Here is a 21023-nt window from a genome sequence, read left to right as displayed (position 1 = left end):
TGCATTATAAACGTTTATTCATTATCTCTAGAACAATACGCAATTATCACAGCTTATATTATTAATATATTTTGTTTGCAGAGGTGTACAGTATTACAATGGGGTATTGAACTGAATAATGTTGACATCTTGTGGGGAAATTCATGTTATCTTATAATAATTTTACAAGCTGGTAATTTTCATAATACTGTCTAAGATAATGGTATACATAAACCACAAGTACATAAGGTAAAATGTCGTATCGTGATGGTGGGAAGTATCTCATGCATCTATGTGTTTATCCAATTACATACTAGCCAGGGTTCAGCAGCGGAGAATATTTTCAGATGCGGTACACTTACTTCCTTCCGCAAGAACGATCTTGCGAACGATCGAACAATGTACCTAACATTTTACTTTCTAGGGGCCACTTATAATATGCGACGATACATTATCGTATCACAAGTCCCGAAAATAAAACCGTGTCACCGTTATCGGTCGAAGCGTTTATCTGTTGGTTTGTTGCGACACGAGCGCCCGCGGCCGCCGCGCCGCGCTGGCGCAACGCTCACCTCTACTCGCCTTGACGTGTTTCACAACCGCCGAAGACAAGTGACGTTTTACAAGAAATACATTATTTTACGTCCCTTATAATTTATCATAATCAAAGAGATTTAATATATAGGTTTATATTATAGAGCGGACGTTTTTAATGTTTTCATACAAAAACTTTTCTCTCTCCTCACACTGATATCATCTTGGTTTAAATGATGTTTGACTTATATATTTCAGAACTATTTATTACTAATTGGTAATAAGTTGTGGATGACACTTTATTTGCCATGTGCAGTCTATTATTATTTCTACTATATTTTTGAATGTCTTTGATCATAAAAATATGATAATGATACCTCTTTAATTATAGCATAAATAACAAATTAAATAAATAAATTTTATTAGAATGATAAAGATAATAGATAATATGGAAATAAATAATTTAATGTTATAAAATTAAATTGTGTTAAGTAGAGTATTTATTTTAAGTGTTGTCCATTAACAAGAACGGAATTATGGCAATTTAAAAGTAAATTGTGGTAGCAATAATTTCTTATATTATTTAATTAAATCATTGATAAATGCTTGATAGAACTTTATATAAAAAGTTTTAAAAGCATTATTTTAAAAATTTAATAAATAATAAACTCATTTTATGAGAATATTGTACAGGTATGTGTACCACGTACCGATGATAAATTTACTTAGGTGCTCTTTTTCTTTCACGCGAGTTTATGCCCAGCTGCGGCTGCAATCGCATCCTATTCATCTCATCCTTTCCTATACTAGATATTTTTATTGCCATGTAAGCCACACACGCACGCGTGGCACGGAAGGGCTGGCGTAGGGTAATTCACGCGGGCGAGGCTCGCTTGCATACATAATCCCGCGTGACAAGAAAAAACCCTTATTGTGTAAGTACGACTTGTAAACTGTACATTTAACTTGGCAGAATTTTAAATACTTACTTATCTACGTTACACTAATGGTAGGTAATTACATCGCTAATTATGTTAATATATAATACGTAGCGATGACATGTTTAATTAAACTTAATGAATAGCAATTACTGTAGATAGTGTAGGTACATTAAATATGGAAAGTTAGTCGTTAGATACCGAGCATGTCTTAGCATTAAAATTTATTCCCTCTACTTCCCTTCTCTATTCCCTGCGGGCCTAGCATATTCGCCATGTTCCCGTTGAATATAGTAGGAAAGCGTTACTTTAAATAAGATAAAAAATATGTGTGTAAGTAACTATTTGTACTATTCGTTGCAATAAAATTAGCTGCAATCCTATTCCTATGTTACTGGGTACTCTTTTTACAAGTTGAACATGCTTGTGGAGTACGCTCCAGAGTGCATTCCATGCTTAACATTACTACACAGTGCCATTTGACACATGTATGCCCTTACGACATGTGTAGAAAGCGTTTAGGCGTTTACATATGTTGACGCAGCGTTCCCGTTTCCGCTACATGCGGCGTCCTTGTGGTCTGATCAACATTATTATATATTTTGTCCCTCGGCTCGTGGCCGTGCGGTTAGACAGTTGAATACCCCCCGGTGTCAGGGCGCGGCGGGCGGCACACAGGGCGGAGCGCGCGCGAGCGTCTCGGCGTCGCGCACGAGCGCCGGCAGCGGCGCGCGCCGCGTCTCCGGCGCGAGCAGCACGGCCAGCGCCGCCGACAGCGAGCAGCCGCCGTACAGCAGCGCTTGCACGTACATGCTCTGACAATGTTCATACACCGGGTTAGGTGGTAGTACCCTTTGTGGTTCCACTCCGGCGGCATCACCGCCACACTTATTTCTACCTCAAAATTTATTTTCCATTTAATTCAAGACATGGTCCATATTTTGTTAGTATCTATATTGCACTTAAAAACCTATGTTAGTAGAATTTATCATAATTAAAAAAAAGAAACAAAAAATAATAGCAGCGTGTTCTGGTTTGAAGAGTGTGGTAAGGGAGACATACTTTTCCGAGGCGTTCTAGTTTAGTCCTCATGGGTAGCGGCGCATCTGTGGCCGACCTCAGGAAGGAATATCTAATCCTATCAGAGTTCTATTATAGATGTCCATAAACGGTAGTAGCCACTTACCATCAGGTGGACTGTAAGCTAGTCCGCTACTCCTATATTATAAAAAAAACTTTATATGTGTTTAGTAATACGTTTCTATCTACAGGACAAAAACCGCTTTGTGGTGATTTAAAATAATGATTTAATAACTGATAGACTAATCAAAATAATTGTTCAAAGACAGGTGCACCACATAAGTACGAATAGGTAGTTGTGGTAATTGATTATATTTTTTCTTTTTTATTCTATTTTTTGTAATATTTATTAAAGACAAATGGCCTTTACTTGTAAAAACCTTCAAAAAACATGAACGTAAACACTAAGTATATTAATTAAATCGTCGTCATCATCATCAACTCATTACCGTCCAACTGCTAAGCACGAGTCTCCTCTCAGAATGAGAAAGATTAGGCCATAGTCTACCGCGCTGGCCAAGTGCATATTGGTAGACTTCACATACCTTACTCAGGTAAGCAGGTTTCCTTACGATGTTTTCCTTCACCATTTAAGCAAATGATAATTAAATTCTAATACACATATAATTGAAAAATAAGTACTGCGTAGCTGGGATTTGATCCTCGGACCCCTCGATCAAGAGGCCGAGTTTCTTAACCCCTAGGCCTAGACTTCTTTTTAAATATATTATACCTACATTAGGAGAGATCAAGAAGTTTCCCTGCTTAGGTGTAGACTATAGTATTGTAAATAATAAGTAAGTGCATAGTACCAGTAGTGGTGTCTGCGGCGCCAGTATGGAGCCTATGCGGCCGACGAGCGAGGCGGCGGCCAGCGCGGACGAGCGCGCCGCCGTGGGGAACATCTCCGCCGTGTGCACGTACAGCGAGTTGAACGCGAACGAGATCGACAGCTTGCCCACGAAGAACAGACCCAGACCCGTGCCCGAGTGCGCTGCAACAAGACAACACGCCACCGCCTATAGTAGCTTTACGACTGCTTATCACAGCTGATATAGATTACAGCACTACAAGACTGGTCTGCTATGCAAAGCTCATTGAGATATCCATTTGGAGTCTGTGGATTCGAATGTTTACTATAACAATTTAAAATCGTTTACTTTTGTTCATATTGCCATTGTTTGTACAAATTGGCGCTATCAGTGTAGAGTCACGAGGCACTAAAATTCATGAAAATGTTCATAAACTGTAGTATACGTATATTTATAGATTTTTATTCGCAAGATACGATGATAATCAATGTTTACTTGCATGAAGCGTAAAATAGGTTAGAGTACGTAACGTACATACAATTCATTCATATTCGATTGAAAATGACTTACATATAAAGTAAGGGATGACACAGGCGATGCCGCACAGCAGGAACGCCGTGAAGATGCTGCGCTTGCGGCCGAAGCGCTCCAGCGCCATCATGATAAGCAGCGACGCCACGATCTCCATCGACATGTTCAGCGCGAAGTTCACGTATCTACAATATCGAATCAAATAAAATCATTTTTTATAATTCATAATAGGTTCTATACTGAGCACTTTTTGAATGTCCGTACAACTACCACCACTTCACAAGATGTTTCGCTATGGACCAGAAGACATAAACAGAACTAGTTGGTAGAACCACCAGCATGGCATTACAAACACACCTATTATTATATTATAACAGCAGTGGAGAGCACTTATGATTTCTAATTTGTAAGGCAGATTAAAAAAGATACAAAATTTGTTCCAACTTAGTCTTCACAGATAGCGACGCAGTGGTCGTCCTCAGGTAGGACTCTAATCTTTTGGACCTGATTATCAGTATCCATGACTTGAGCGTAATGAGCGTGTTCGTCATGAACATATCATTTACTATCAAATCAACCATCATTCATATTTTCATAATAAAATAGTCGTAATGAATGTCTTTTCTATTTTACAGGCAATCTTAAACAGCCGTATCTGCTTTACATAGGTACATTGATTTAGATCTCAAAGGTTGCCGAACTCGTTGTAGTTTAACTGCGGTGCCCCATTGGCCATCTGTTGTCTATTTTTACGTTATAGATAGTTATGGAAACTACAGAACCCTCTGCCTTAGATTAGCTATAATTACATATGTATAAGCCTATGGCGACAGCCTAGATAAGATTAGCCAAGTCAGCGGTCTGGGCCACCGCATGAGACCACCGTGTAACGTTGCAAAGTCAGCGGTCTGGGCCACCGGATGAGCCCACCATGTAATTTTGAACTTAGTGATTAAACCAGCCTCCAAATCGGCAGTACGTCTTTTATTTTAAAGATCCCAGTAAAAATCCTGAGATAGTTATAATTAAATACGGTTTACACGCTCAAACCAAAAGTGGCGCAGCCGGTGAGATTTTCTCGTGGAAATCCTTAATAAACGTATTTTCGGACGTCAAAATTCGTAAGAAAAAGTAAGCGTTAAATGAAGGAATAGTGAGAAAATCCGACGAACCAAATAAATATTCTTTTGTGTCGTGAAGTGTAAAAACCATAAAGTATGGGATTCGGAAGCGGTCGGTGAGTACAACTTTTCGCCAATCCTTTGTTCCAACATTCCTCCTATATTTTTCAGTAATTTAAAATTAAATGTTATATTTGAGATCAAACCTTGCTCATGTAACAGTATTTTAATAAAATAAGTCTGTATGAAATTATGATATTGTATTATCGAGATTTAATTCTTAGAATAAGACACAGAGTAGAAAATGTCAGAGAGTTTACGTTTTAAAATTTATTATCGCAATTTTTAATTGTTTAAAATAAATAATAAAAATTACTATCATATAAAACTCTATGATAATTGTAGAAGACTAATTTTAAAATATTCTTTACTCTTTTTGCAAATATTTCGTTTTTTTACTTTTATAAAACTTTTACAAAATTTTATTTTATTAATTTAGATTTTATTAATTGTGCTTCAATTGTGTGTTTTATTGTTTTATATATGTGTGTGAAATTCAATTGTTAATCCAATTTCAATTCAAGTGAAGTTGCTACCTCTAAATAGTTTACTACTCTATCATTATGACTACGACTATCGAACAAATACCAAAAGAAATTTTAGGTTTAATTCCGCTATATAATGGTGATAAAAGACAGTTAAACCTTTATTTGCGAAAGTGTCAATATGTGATTGATCGGTTTAAAGGAAAAGCAGGACAAAATCTTTATGTTTTTAATGCTATAACGAGTAGACTAAGAGAGGATGCAGCTGCGCTTTTATCAGAACGCGAAGATATTGTTACATGGTCCGCGTTAAAAGAAGTGCTGATTCAACATTTTGGAGACCCGCGTAGTGAAGCGTGTATTAATATCGAATTAGAATCTTTAAAAATTAAATCTGGTGAAAGTTTTTTAGACTTTTCTAACAGAATTCAAGGTGTTCGTTCGTTATTAATGTCAAAAGTGAATACAATTAATGATCAGGAGTTAAAACGCGCTAAATTAGTTATTTACAACAATACGGCTTTGAATGTATTTTTATACAACCTTCCTGAAAATATGGTGCGTATCGTGAGGCTCAAATCGCCCACAACCCTAGAAGCAGCCTTAAGCATTGTCCTTGAAGAAGTTAATTTCTTAGAACAATATAATACACGTAATCGCATTCATGGTAGTAACCAAATTTTGGAATCCGGTTCAAGGTCATCGGTACGCTATCCAAATGGAAAACAACCGTTTTTACCTTTTCAGTATAAATTTAATTTTAGTAATCCCCAAGATGCACAAAAATGTCAAACGCCCTCCGCAGGTGGTGTGGCGTCCTACTGGCAGTGATGCCTGCGCTGGCACTTCATCTTCAAAGCCTTGAAGGAAATCCTGGAATATTTCCGGTAAAAGAAGGCCAAGCATATATTCAAACAGGTCACTGGACTATAATAAAGCTTGTAAGTCTCGAAGAAATTTACAACAGTTTTTATCACGTATCCACTAACTACCAACAAATGTGTAAAATTATAGATTGGAACGCATCCTATTCTCAAGAATTAATAGATATGAAAATACATACAGAGTTTATACGTGATATTACTATAGAAAAATATAGACAACTTGTTCCGAATAAACGTTCTAAAAGAGGACTTATAAATCCATTGGGTTCTGTTATAAAGTTAATTACGGGTAATCTAGACCACGATGACGCAATAAGATATGAAAAACTTATTTCTGAGCTAAATCACAATCAAATCATTACTGAAAAAAAATTAACAATAGTCTCTAAAATGTTTGACAGCTTTATTAATGTGTCTGAAACAATAAATCAGAATACTGTAAATCTTCATAATCGCCTAGCAAAGATTGAATTGCTTTTGAAAGATTTAAGTACTAAGCAAAACGATTGGGTTTTCTTAACCTACCTTACAGGATTATTTTCAATGTTCACGAGTAGTTTTCATACTATCTTTGCTCGGCTAAGTGAAATTGAAACAGCATTAGCATTAAGTAAAATTTCAGTATTACATCAATCGATTGTTAATTCCACAGAATTATTGTATCATCTAAAGTTAATTTCTGACTATGGGAGTTTGGTATATCCACCAGTAGAGACAAATTTACTAAATATCGAGGAAACCATTTGTGTAAAATCCTTTATTAGAGATAACCAGATTACATTTATAATGGAAATCCCACTTACTGATAAGTCAAGATATAATTATTTTAAGATATATTCCTTACCAATTTTCCATGAATCTAAGAACAAAACCTTAGCTATAATTCCTAAATTTCCTTACCTTCTGGCGAAAGGGATAAAGTACTTACCGCTGATAAAACCTTGTCGTCCATTGTCTGCTGGCGATCACTATCTCTGCACTGCAGACAATCAAGCCTTATACAACGAACTTACCTGCGTCGAGCAGCTGATGAAATATGACAAAGATCATACACCCTGTGAACAGCGTGAAATACAAATTGAGGAAGTTAGAGTCCAGGAAGTCAACGCAGATAGCTGGCTCCTTTATAGTAGATTGAGAACGACCCTTACTAAGCAATGTGGTGAAGAGATCAGTAAACAGCTTGTATTTGGTACTTACCTGGTTACACTGGATGAACCCTGTGACCTACAAGTCCACGGAATTCACCTTCGTCGTCGTATTTTTGTGGAAACTCAAGTTATAGAAAGGATTCCTGTTGTAGAGTTGTCTCAGTTGCACGTCAATATGACTCTACCCGAACGAAGTGTAATTAATATGAAAGGAATTAGTCTAGACGAAGTGAAATACATGGCCTTTTCATTAAAGCATAGTGAAGTGATAGAAAGTGTTTTAAATAAAAAGGTGGACATTAGCTTCAGTGACATTTTAGGATACGTAAGTTTAGGGTTAGTTATTTGCATTTTCCTTGTATCTTTGATTTATATAATTTGGCTAAAATCGCCGAAATGTTTAAAATGTAAGAAAAATTATCGGAATGATTCTAAACTCGAAGCCTCCGATAATTTTCCTCTTAAGGTCGGAGGAGTTATGGAAACTACAGAACCCTCTGCCTTAGATTAGCTATAATTACATATGTATAAGCCTATGGCGACAGCCTAGATAAGATTAGCCAAGTCAGCGGTCTGGGCCACCGCATGAGACCACCGTGTAACGTTGCAAAGTCAGCGGTCTGGGCCACCGGATGAGCCCACCATGTAATTTTGAACTTAGTGATTAAACCAGCCTCCAAATCGGCAGTACGTCTTTTATTTTAAAGATCCCAGTAAAAATCCTGAGATAGTTATAATTAAATACGGTTTACACGCTCAAACCAAAAGTAGATAGTAAATGTTTATGTTGCTTTATACAGAATAAAAAAGGCATCTGTGATGACTCAATGATGTCACTTTTTTATGGGTAACAAAGTGATTGCTATAAGCAGCGATAGTAGATAGTAGATACATACTTGTCTCCTGAGAGTGACACAGAGTTGATGGTGAGTCCGTAGTAGACGAAGGCGGCGGCGACCCAGCACCACGCACACATGGCAAAGCGCGCCAGCAGCACGCGGGACCTCACCAAGCTTAGCCACTGGTTCTGAGGCTTCGATACTTCTTTGTCTGGCTCCTCGAGTATCGTACGAGTCATATCTTCGTTTAGTGTCACCTGGAAATTTAACATTTCGGAGATAATATTTCTTTAATTAAGGTATTTCTTTCTACTTTGTATATTGTACCCTACAAATTTTACTAATTCTTATTAATATCGGTTTTACCATTAATAACCATAGATAGTTAAATAGATAGTGTTTTTATAGTGCCATTAAATTTACTAGTGCCATTAAAAGCAGTGCATTCTTGAAAAGCTATGAAAATGGTAGCTATTATTACACTGACATAATTTTGCCTTTTAAAATACATGTGGCCGATATTATAATATATAATCCTAGTTTTTTATAGAATAGTAAATAAGTGGTTTCTGCTAATCTGGGAGAGGCAGAAACGCTAAGAGGACTCCGGATGCCTTCCTTTGGAAATCCCGGAGCCCTGTACGCAGCGCCGAGGACGGCCACCGGGGGGTTATAGTGTGGTAAGATTTCCACATAACCCTACGTCGCTTCCACGGCACCGGGTACCTTTTGAAGGTTTACCCTTCGTAAACAAAAAAAAAACGGTTTGCAAGATTATGGACCTTCTTCAGTACCTTGTTCCAGGCGGCAATTTTCCGTACAGTAGCCAGAGCGCGGTCGTTCCGCCGTGTAGCGTGCATCCAGCGCACGCTCTCGTCGAGCAGCAGCCAGTAGAGCGGCAGCAGCAGCGCGGGCGCGTGCGCGGCGCGCAGCAGCCAGCGCCAGTGCCGCAGCCGCGCCGCCAGCAGCGCCAGCAGCGCGCCGCCCGCGCCGTACGCCACGCCCGTCGCGCACGCGAACGCCGCGCGCAAGGACGGACGCGCCAGCTCCACCACTGGATAATTAATTAATTTTGTGCCGTGTGGCTCCGGCGGCGAATAGACCACCCCATACCTGCCCGTGGGTGTCGTAGAAGCCGACTAAGGGCATCTACCGGGTAGATGGGCAGCAGCGTCTACTCGGGCATTTAACATCTTACTGCGACGGTTCCACTGGTTGCTGGATCTGACACCGCCTGGCGTAATTCCCGAAGGTGTCCCGCTTGGTGGTAAGGTCTCTTCGTGGGATCTGCCTGGCTAGCTACCACCCTCAGGTCGGAGTCTACCGTTAATAACGACTCGTCGTGTTTCGGTAGTGCGCCTGGGAGCCAGTTCATCCCCTTATCCCTCCCTTCCCATCCTCTTGTGGTGCTTCCGACGGCGCACTTTACGGGTCCGTTGGGTCTCTTTAAGCGTCGTTGCCCCTGGGGGCGTGGTGTGTTGGCGCGGGGGCCAGGGAGACCCGGTGAAACGGTTGTCCGCTGGCCGCCCGCCGGTTAGTTGGGGACCCGAACCCGGGCAACACTGTTAACCTCTGGCCCGGGAGGCTGTCCCGCCAACCGGCGAAAAATCCCGTTGCGCGGCTACCTTGCCGGAGTAAGAGACCGGAGTGGAGCCAGGTAGTCGTGCACGGGGGGGACCGGGGGCCCTTCCGTCCCCCGCGCCAGCATCCCACATCACCTCCGTAGGCTCGGTGTCACGAGACTCATACTTTGTCCCGTGAGGCGTTGACGGAGCATCGCAAATCCTTTCAAATTCCCGCCCTTTTTTTCGACCAACCACAATGAGAAAGCCTAAAAAGAAGAAAAGTTGCACAGCGGCGACCTCTTCCACATTTATTGTGGATATGTGCAATATCAGAGGAGTCCATTCCAATCTGAATGCCGTCCACCACCACCTTGAGACGGTAAAGCCGGCTTTTCTCTTTTTGACGGAGACGCAGATATCTACCCCGGACGATACATCGTATTTGGACTACCCCGGCTACAATTTAGAACATGCCTTCAGGCGTCGAGCCGGGGTATGTGTGTATGTTCGGGGAGATGTCTGCTATCGCCGTCTCAGCTTTCTCGAAGACAAGGACCTATCATTGTTGTGGCTGCGCGCGGACGTCGGAGGTCTTACCCGTGTCTACGCGTGCCTATATAGGTCCTATAGCGGAGATGTGGAGACAACTCGATTATTCGAGCACGTCCAGTGGGCAACCGACAGAATGCTGCAGCAGTGTCCTTCGGCAGAGTTGGTGGTTCTTGGTGATTTCAATGCTCATCATGTTGATTGGCTGGGATCCCGGACCACCGACTTTGCTGGGAGATCTGCATATGACTTCTCCTTGGCATATGGGCTCTCTCAGGTCGTACCCGGTTTCACTAGGGTGCCTGATGTAGAGACCCATACTGCCTCTTTGCTGGACCTACTGCTGACTACCCATCCGGTGGACTACCAAGTAGTGGTCAAGGCTCCCCTTGGATCCTCTGACCATTGCTTGGTAAGTTCGACTGTGCCCTTGTCGTACCCCGTGGAGACACGTCCCCCCGGGAGACGACAAGTTTGGCATTACAAGTCAGCAGACTGGGACGGATTCCGGGAGTTCCTGGCTTCGTACCCGTGGAGGCAGCTATGTTTCGTCTCGGGTGACCCTAGCTCGTGTGCTGAGTCTGTAACCGACGTGATACGGCAGGGTATGGAGTGTTTCATTCCAAACTCTGTCGTGTCCGTCGGCGGACGGAGTCAGCCCTGGTTTGGGGGGTCTTGTGCTAAAGCGCTAAGCCTTAAGCAGGAGGCCTTCCAAACCTGGGCATCAGCACACGCTAGCAAGGACCCAAAAACCCCCGAGCTCCGAACCGCGTTTAATGCTGCCTCCCGTTCAGCGAAGAAGCATATGGCCAAGGCGAAGTCTAAGCACATCGGCAGAATTGGCGAGCGGCTACTTGGTTACCCCTCCGGGAGTCGAGCCTTCTGGTCGCTGGCCAAAGCTGTCGAGGGTAATTTCTGTCGGTCTTCACTACCGCCCCTGCGGAAACCAGATGATTCTCTGGCCCATACGGCAAAGGAGAAAGCCGATCTTCTTGGTACCCTCTTTGCCTCAAACTCGACTCTTGATGACACAGGGGCCACACCGCCTACCATCCCGCGGTGTGAGAGCTCTATGCCGGATATTCGCTTCACGCAGAAGGCTGTCAGGCGAGCTCTTTTGTCCCTCGATATCAAGAAGTCGAGCGGGCCAGACGAAATCCCCGCAGTGGTGCTCAGGACGTGCGCTCCCGAGTTGGCTCCCGTCTTAACGCGCCTATTCTCGCTTTCCTACACCACAGGACAAGTACCGTCTTCGTGGAAGGTTGCCCTTGTACACCCTATTCCCAAAAAGGGTGACCGCAGTGACCCGGCCAACTATAGGCCTATAGCGATAACCTCACTGCTCTCAAAAGCCATGGAGCGTGTTGTAAACACGCAGCTCCTTAGGTACCTGGAGGAGCACCAGCTGATCAGCGATCACCAATATGGTTTTCGCAAGGGCCGATCAGCTGGTGATCTTCTTGTGTACCTCACTCATCGTTGGGCACAAGCTGTTGAGAGCAACGGGGAGGCATTAGCCGTAAGCCTAGATATCGCTAAGGCCTTTGACCGGGTCTGGCATAGGGCCCTTCTCGCGAAGCTACCATCTTACGGTCTTCCCGAGAGGTTGTGCACATGGACAGCTAGCTTTCTGTCTGAGCGGCATATTAAGGTCGTAGTTGACGGGTGCTGCTCAGACACGAAGCTCATCAACGCTGGCGTGCCCCAAGGGTCTGTATTATCTCCCACGCTTTTTATTCTGCATATCAATGATATGCTGCTACAAACCGGTGGCATTCATTGCTATGCAGATGATAGCACGGGAGATGCTGTGTACACAGGCCGTGCGAACACCTCTCGGACATTCGTGGAAGAAAGCAGAATCCGACTTGTGTCTGAAATCGAGAACTCTCTGGAGCGGGTCTCGGAATGGGGTCGTCTTAACCTTGTTGAGTTCAACCCCACGAAGACACAAGTCTGCGCGTTTACCGCTAAAAAAACCCCATTCGTCATAGCGCCTGAGTTCCAAAGTACACCGCTCACCATTGGTAAAAGTGTAGGGATCCTGGGAGTTGACATCTCGTGTGACGTGCAGTATCGGAGTCATTTGGAAGTTAAAGCCAAGTTGGCTTCTAAGAAACTGGGCGTCCTGAACAGAGCCAAGGAGTACTTCACTGGGGGGCAACTCCTTCTGCTTTATAAAGCGCAAGTGAGGCCCCACATGGAGTACTGCTCGCATCTCTGGGCAGGGGCACCACAATACCAGCTTAACCCACTTGACTCCGTACAGAGACGCGCGGTGCGAATCGTCGATGACCCAGCGATCTCTGATCGGTTAGAACCCTTAAGCCTGCGGAGGGACATAGGTTCCCTCTGCGTGTTCTACCGACTTTACAATGGTGAGTGTTCTGAGGAACTGTTTGATCTGGTGCCTACGTCGCCTTTCCTTCATCGCACCACTCGCCGAAGGATGAAGTTCCATCCACATCAACTGGACCCGTGGCGGTCCTCCACGGTTCGGTTTAATCGTTCATTTTTGCCGCGTACGTGCAAGATGTGGAATGAACTTCCTCCTGAGGTATTCCCTCAGGACTATGACATGGGGCTCTTCAAGAGGGGTGTAAAAAGAGCTCTCCTTCAAAGCCGGCGATGCATTGGCGACTCCTCTGGTGTTGCAAATGTCCATAGGCGACGGTGACTGCTTTCCATCAGGTAGCCCGTCTGCCTTATCGTTAGGTTACATATAAAAAAAAAAAAAAAAAAAAAAATTAATGGTTTGCTGCTAACTTACTTGTTATTTTCAGCACAGATTGATGTTTTATTAATTAATAAAATGGATTTTATGTCGATAATTTTATCAGAAGCTTTATTATCTGTACTCTTCAAATAGACTCGACATTTTACGATTAAATATTGATTTAAATGTGTATTTAACATAAATATGAACCAAGTCAGAAAACCCTAATTCCGATGTAAAAATCCTTATTCCGATGTATTTGGTTCCTAATTCCGAGTATACAAAATAGGGGAGTGAAAGACATAGAACGACTGCTACATGGTGTATAAAAATAAATGTTATTTATTGAATTTATTTTCATTTTCGATTTAATTTTTTTTATTATTTAAAGACTATTTTTATCAAAAGTGTTCTTAGCTATGATTAAAGGGAAGCTGTCGAAATAAAACTTTTATACAGTACAGTTTCTTGACTGGTAAATTTAACATATGTATTTCATGTATTTTTTTTAAAACTGCAGTCAATTCGTGTATCTGCAATACAATTTTGGACATTCTTCTTCGTGTACTTTATACTAGAGTTTATTATTGCACACCAGAAATAATAATAATATGGAATATTGTCGTGCAGTTTATATAACTATTTCGTTTTGAGTAATTTAATCAAATGATAATGTCGTAAAAAGTTCTATTTCTTATTTAAATATCTATTAAAATCGTATAACAATGTTAATTCTTCATTAATTAGGATCGGAATAACGTTTCATAACTAAAAATCACGTTTCCAAATGCCGATTATTAAATATTAAAATACTTTTACACAATGTAGAGGCAGAAAGATGCTTTATTGAAATATGAACATAATAATATACAATACTTGTTCAATATTACATCGATATCTGGATGAACTTCATTTTCTCTCCTTAATTGTCCCATAGAAGAAATTAGGAAAGTACATATATATTTTTTTTAATTTACATAAGAGTACTTTATTTAATTTTCTACATACATTAAATGTTAACTATAAACTAAAAATAGGTCTACATAAATAGGTATTCTTTGATATTATATAATTAGGTAATGCAGTACCTCGGAAAATGATTTTGATATTCATTGAGTATTAAATTTGTCAAATTCGAAGCAAGACGTGCTTATTCATAATAACAACCACAAAAAATGAAATTAAAAACAAGTCTATGAAATTGCTATTACGTGGTATACCTCGGTTTAAGGGGCAGCCCGAAATATTTGGCACCTAATGTCGCTGTATTTTTACACTTATCTGTTAAGAATTAAGCACAATAATGTTATCGATTCCATATATAATCAATATAATGTTTTCATCGAAACACTATCACACACGTGCAAATTTATAGGAAAAATCACTATTTGAGAAATCGTGACATTCACGTGCAAAAGGCTCAAAATGTATGAAGCATACGTTTGATGGAGGCACTAATGCAAAACTTTGCGATTATTTATAAAACTATACACATAATATTATTACGATAGCCATATGACGATAGAATGATAAATTATCTATTAAATAACATACCTTTCAGTAAAAATGAGTTGGTAAATAGTTTATAAAAGCCGTTTTTGTAAATACCACGGAATTTGGTGCCAATTTCGGAACCCCTCGGCATTAGGTGACTTTACCTTAATTAATATATTAATAGAAGTTCATAACTCTAAAATATACCTAAATATGTTATAATTTAAATAGTAACAGCTGCGTCGTCACATTAGTTCGGAAGTATAAAGAACATGGTTATAAAAAACATTGTATCTATCAAATACATTCTAATTGGCTTGAAGAAAAATGTTCTAACTACTTCCAAAGAAACTAGAATACATTAAACATTCATATTCAAACCTCATTTAATACTTGATAGCAGTTAACATTTGTGTGATAGAAATAATTTTTAAAATTAAATAGATTTTGGCATCTATATGAGAAAAAAAATATATAATTAAAATGCAATAGTAAGTATAATAATTGTATAGGTATATAAATAGAATAAAAATTAAGTATTCCTTACTCATGACGTAAGCAGCGCTATTGAACCCGTAGCCCAGCGCCGCCTCGAAGAACTCCATGGCGAGGTACATCTGGTAGTTGGGCGACAGCGACTTCACGAGCCCGAGGACTCCCATGAACGCCGAGAAGATGCAGAAGGCAGTGCGTCGACCCCATCTGGAAACCACAACAAAATCTGAGTACGCCTGAGAATCATCATCAACCGTTTATTGTCCTACTGCTGGGCACGGATCTCCTCTTAGAATGAGCAGGATGAGGCCATAGTCATCCCCGCTGACCAAGTGAAAATTGGTTGTTTGTAGGTTTCGTCATGATGATCTCCTTTACCGTTTATAATTAATTTTACAATACGCACATAACATTGAAAAACCAGAGATGCGTGAACGGGATTTAACCCTCAGACCTCTCAATTAAGGGGCCGCGTTTCAAACATTCGGCTATTCACTGCCTCAGAGAAATAAATAGCATAACTGTAATTGGTACGAATTGTCTGCAAATTTGCTGCTTGTTTGAAACTCTTACTAAGGGTATGGATATCTGTTTTACTGCTACTGGTATACCAATACGTATATATACAGAACAAAAAGTAAAAATATTGCTGACAAATCTTAAAGATGGGAATCACTGACCTACATACTTTTAGAAAATGTAGAGCACGAAACACGTAGGAAGCAAACGCTCAGTTGACAGACGTTAGTATTGTGTGATGAGTGATTAATGACGAGCTGAATAATGGTACTCTTTATACTGAGGTGGTCACGGGTTAAGGACTTTTACAACACTAGAGAATGCAGTGATAATAAGTAGTACGGGTCCGAATACTAGAAAAGATAATACGCAGCTCTATTTTAAACATAAGTGTTCTATAAATTTATAATTACTTGCTTTATCGGTGAAGTACGACATCGTTAAATACATATTTGAGATGTTTTCATAACGTTTTGAAGTGCACAAGTACAGCCTGAAAATGTGAAATAATAACTTCACATTTTTAGGTAAAGTCTAGTAGAAATCTATTTCTAACAATGGGCTCGCAATAAGTTTAAAGTCCTCCGGAAGTACATATATGGCGGTAAAACCATATCTGATTCAGAGACATCATCGTCACACAAGTTTCTGCTTTATAATAGCAGTGTCACGCGTTGCTGTATTGTGATTTGGAGAATAAAGAATGTGTTAATGCTTATATATCTGGGGCTAATTACGCATGTACATGGGATTGCAGGGACCTCTGCCTTCTCTAATCAAATGGACTGCATGCTCGTTTGGTATTTGTACATTATAAAAAGCCTGACCCGTCAGAGACATATCCGGTGAGCAGCAGCGCCAGCGGGAGCGCGGCGTTCCGCACCGTGCCCACCAGCGTGCGCCGCCACTCGCTGCACGCCAGACCGAACTGGAAACATCGGGGACACCATGAGATACAGACAGAATGTGTGAACTTAATCGTCTTTCTGTTTTAGGGCATCTGAAATTTACTTCAGGTATGATAAGTGTTATAAAAGTGTACGTTAGGAGTTGTACGTTAGCCATTGATCATGTAGTATACCAGCAGGCTGCTTTAAATATGAATCATTCTTAGCTTTTTTAGTATTAATTAACTAGTTGGATTAAAATAAAATTATTGCTAGCGGACGAATAAAACAGATTATTAGTCAAAAGTTTTTTTTTATTTACCCTGCAGCGGATATACATTATACATTTCAAAGAATTAAAGCTATAAGGAAACTGATTAGATTGATGTTCCTATATTTTTTTTGCCACTGTAATTGAATACCTATTGCAGTTAATATAAGGAAAGAACCAATAAATAGTAGTATGAAAACGGTCACCACCTCAGCGTACGTGGTGTCCATGTTCTCGTAGACGAACGCATCGCATTCGACGGTGTCGTTGGGGTGGTAGTGGTCGCGGTCGCAGGAGAGCTGGCCGGGGACCAGCGGCGCGTACCGCCGGCACGCCTCGGCCGACTGCAGCGCCGCCGCCGACGAGTTCGAGAACTGCACGTTGGAGGTACCCTCGCATTCGGGGATCACGCACCTGGAAATTTAAAATATATACATTGGACATTGGACAATGAACTCAATATTTGTACATTTATTTAATTATTAATTGTAAATGATTGCATAATAAATTATTTTTACCATGCTTTTATTAGCTTGACCTGTATGTATATATATGTAACGGAATCTTTGAACTCGATTTTTACCCAGTTTGAACGGTCCGATTAATTTAAAATTTTGAACAATTATCCAGAACCGATGACAATACACGATTTTAATATCTCTCTATCCCATTCTCCTAATCAGGATCGTCAGAAATCAGGATTAACAATTTTCTTTGTGCGATTTTATCACGGTTTTTAGTTTTTAAACTATAATTATTATTAAGTAATTCAATTATTATTAATAATATTACTATTCGTTTAGGCGTACGGTGGTGCGACGGGACAAGTTCTGACCTAACATACTCTTACGCAGTGTGAATATAACACAAAACGTCGTCTTCCCTATAATAAAAATTGGAATTAGGAACAAGTATGACATAAAAATTTAACATATAACCCAACCAGAAGTAGTAGAAGTAACATCCAGTTAGTACATGACGCGTCTTAAGAAGGCCTTCATGAAATCCCACACCACGAAATTATTAGTACCACCTTTACATTTTCGTAATAAGGAACATTGATCGAAATAAACCCGAATACTAAGCCAATCATAAAAAAATTATATCAGTGCATTGTAATTATGAATAATATTTCTTTCATCGACGTGTAGCCTATTATAAAATTTCCGTTACGTGAGATAACGTGAGCATTAGTATTACATATTGCAAAGTCACGAGATAAGTAATACCTATTTTTGTACTATTGATGGATGATAGCATAATAGTTCATTTATACATCAACGGCGGATGCTTGTACTGGAACAATAGGCAATACAATAAATTAATGAGCCTCTGTCTTGTAGGTTTATCATGAGTAGGTACAGTAAGCATGGTCGCATAATCATCGGAAATATGCGCCTGCGATAAATGTTAGTTGAAACGCTACAACTACGCACCTACTGATTGCGGTGCTCTTTGACATTGCTATGTTATTTGAAATAGTAGTAGATATGAATATTCGTTATCAAATTAGTGTGTCTATCACACCTAATCAACATTTTTCATCATGATTAATTAATACCAATCATATCCACCAATCAATTAATATTGATTATTTAAATATGATAATTAGAAGCCTCTCGACAGGTATTACAAAAAACTTATTCGTTTATAGACAGTTGAATGAATTTATTGGTTTATATTGAAGCAATCAGAATCAGTCAGTATCAGAATCAGTATATAAAGTCATACGTTTTTATTCTGAATTTTTTGAGTATATTAGTTCATGGTCAAATATAAATATCAGATGGTTTAATATACAGATGAGTTGGTGACTGCCGCTATCACACTGCGCCAGATAAGATACTGGTGAACGATGAGAAAAACTCGAGAGCTCCCGGCGCGCGGGATTACACTATCAAAGTAAATCTGATACACTGGCACTACTAGCCTTTAATATTGACCCGACAAATATCATTTTTTATAATGTATGGCATAACAGAAAGATGAAGGTGGAGGAAGGAGTAATAACAACTCAAACTGAAAGTACTGCTTGAACATTAATATTAATGGACAAACTTGTAAAATGCCACACTAAATTATTGATTAATATATACGTAATAAGGACAAAGGATATACATACGAAAATACCAATGCTTTTTTGCAAATGGTTTTAACGAGACTTTTAAGTTAACGTTTAAGGCAATTGCTTCCCTTGTATAGGTAACTAAATACGGTAAACGCATTTGCCAAGATAAGGCTAAATAAGTTTATTTAGCCATATCAGTATGCCAAAACCTATAAGAATAACTAAAAAGTAGTTGTAGCTGCAGTAGATTAGGAGGCAACACGTCACGATTAAGCAGGTTTGGTAATGCAAAAAAATTACATTAATAAAAATTGTAAACTTGCTTTTTTTGGATTTGAGAAACTCTAAATATTTCAAACCATGTTTTAAAAAAATCTTCAAAGTACAGATACAATTCATTTAAAAATAAATACGTGATAGAAAAAATAGAAAGAATAGTGAATGACTTTACAGGTTTAAACTGTGAGCCCCAAAAGACTAATATCAGCTCGTTTAGAACGTTACATCTCAAATGTAACTTGCTCATTGAACGTAATGAGAAAGGTAACGTAAGGCTAAGTAACTCACTTCTATAGTTACTTAATCTATGATAGCGACGATTGTTTAATTATTCAATTGTATCATCATCTGTATTGTATATTATATTACATACTCTTTCATTTAAATTCTTTGTTGCAATTGTTTTAATTTCTTAACTCTACTTTATAACAGAAGTGAACTCAATTTTCTGTTTTTCTTTTTTTGTAAATTGTATAACAATATTTTACCCAAAACTCAGTAAATATGGCATAAGAAAACTAATAACTGTAAATCTTAATTGTTTTAGGGTTGAAATATTTATATAAGAAACAAGGAATGTTGCGCGGTGTTATGGAATAGGAATATTCTGTGTTCGCACGAGTAATAATGAAGACAAACAAATACCAATGAATAGCTTATAACGATTATTGTTGTATTTATATGGTTGCAAGATAATCTTGTGAGAATTAACGAGTGAAACATTCATGATACGAGACGAGATACATAACAAAGTTGCGGAACGTGTATCACATAATTAATTCGCGCGCAGCACGTTTTTGTCATATATTTATAAGGTTTATAATTCAATCAGTGTATTTGGGAAAGAAAGTTAATAGAGTTAATAAGTTATAAGAAAACTTTTTGATTCCGTATTTAGTCTAGTTTACTCAAAATTAACTCTTTTACCGGAATGGTACTTGATCCGCAACGAAGACGTAGTTGAGAGAGTACATGGCCGCCAAAATATTTGGAATGCATAATAGTATAAGCACGTAGCACTGGTAGAAGCCGAAGTGGCCAAGCTGGTCTAACACGTCTTCCAGCCCCGCACCCGGCTGTTTCACTTCCACACTTTGAGGTCCACTTCTACCACTGCTTTGGCTCACTTTGTCCACACTTGTCCTAAAGTAGTTTGTCATGTTATCACTCGAATAGGCACGATTTACACAGCCACTAGTTCGGTTTTGTCTCCCCGCAGCGCTTGTTTGGGCACTTATATCTTCAATTTCACTTAGATTGATTTGATCTCTCGTTGTACCTTCAACTTTATGTCTGTATATCGGTTCAGTTCTTTCATTTTCTGTTTTGACTTCTTTTTCGGTATTTTGTATTTCATCAGGGGCATCTTGATTAGGTGTGATGATGGTACGATCGTCTCGGTGATGTTCTGGGCAGCCGCCGTGTGTGGCGGGTACTTTCCCCGTCATATCGCGGGCGGCACTGAGGCTGCGGCCGACAGGTGCGCGCGCGCACCTCAAGTATCATTATCACTTTTGATAACACGTAGGTACCTTATTTCAGAAACAGGTAAGACTATAACAAATTAGACTTGCTCGTAGTTAAACGTCAAACTGAATGACATAAGTTCAGTTATAAAATAATGGACTATTTAAATACATTTATTAAAAATCAATGACTAAAAATGACATTGAACATCAAAAGTTATATAAAGATATGTAGAGTCAAGGTAGAGTCACTTAAAACTTTAAATTCCTTATATGTTTAGTTTGTCAAATCTTATAAAC

At 39.5% G+C, this 21023-nt stretch overlaps 1 protein-coding gene across 1 annotated transcript; it reads right to left on the bottom strand.

Moving 5' to 3' along the window:
* Positions 1-76: 76 nt before the first annotated feature.
* Positions 77-20705, bottom strand: LOC140745100 (organic cation transporter protein). The gene is made up of 9 exons (XM_073076873.1): positions 20185-20705; positions 17120-17324; positions 16580-16680; positions 15286-15440; positions 9209-9468; positions 8472-8671; positions 3914-4059; positions 3344-3525; positions 77-2266 (listed from the first exon to the last, which is right to left on the bottom strand). Exons 1-9 carry the CDS (start codon positions 20703-20705, stop codon positions 2105-2107), a joined length of 1932 nt encoding a protein of 643 aa, XP_072932974.1. The 3' UTR covers positions 77-2104.
* Positions 20706-21023: the final 318 nt, after the last annotated feature.

Source organism: Epargyreus clarus, unplaced genomic scaffold (assembly GCF_041222505.1).
Source record: "Epargyreus clarus isolate Ecla_fem2 unplaced genomic scaffold, WU_Ecla_fem_2.2 ptg000009l, whole genome shotgun sequence".
In the NCBI taxonomy this organism is placed as follows: domain Eukaryota; kingdom Metazoa; phylum Arthropoda; class Insecta; order Lepidoptera; family Hesperiidae; genus Epargyreus; species Epargyreus clarus.
This window is presented reverse-complemented; position numbering and strand designations above follow the sequence as displayed.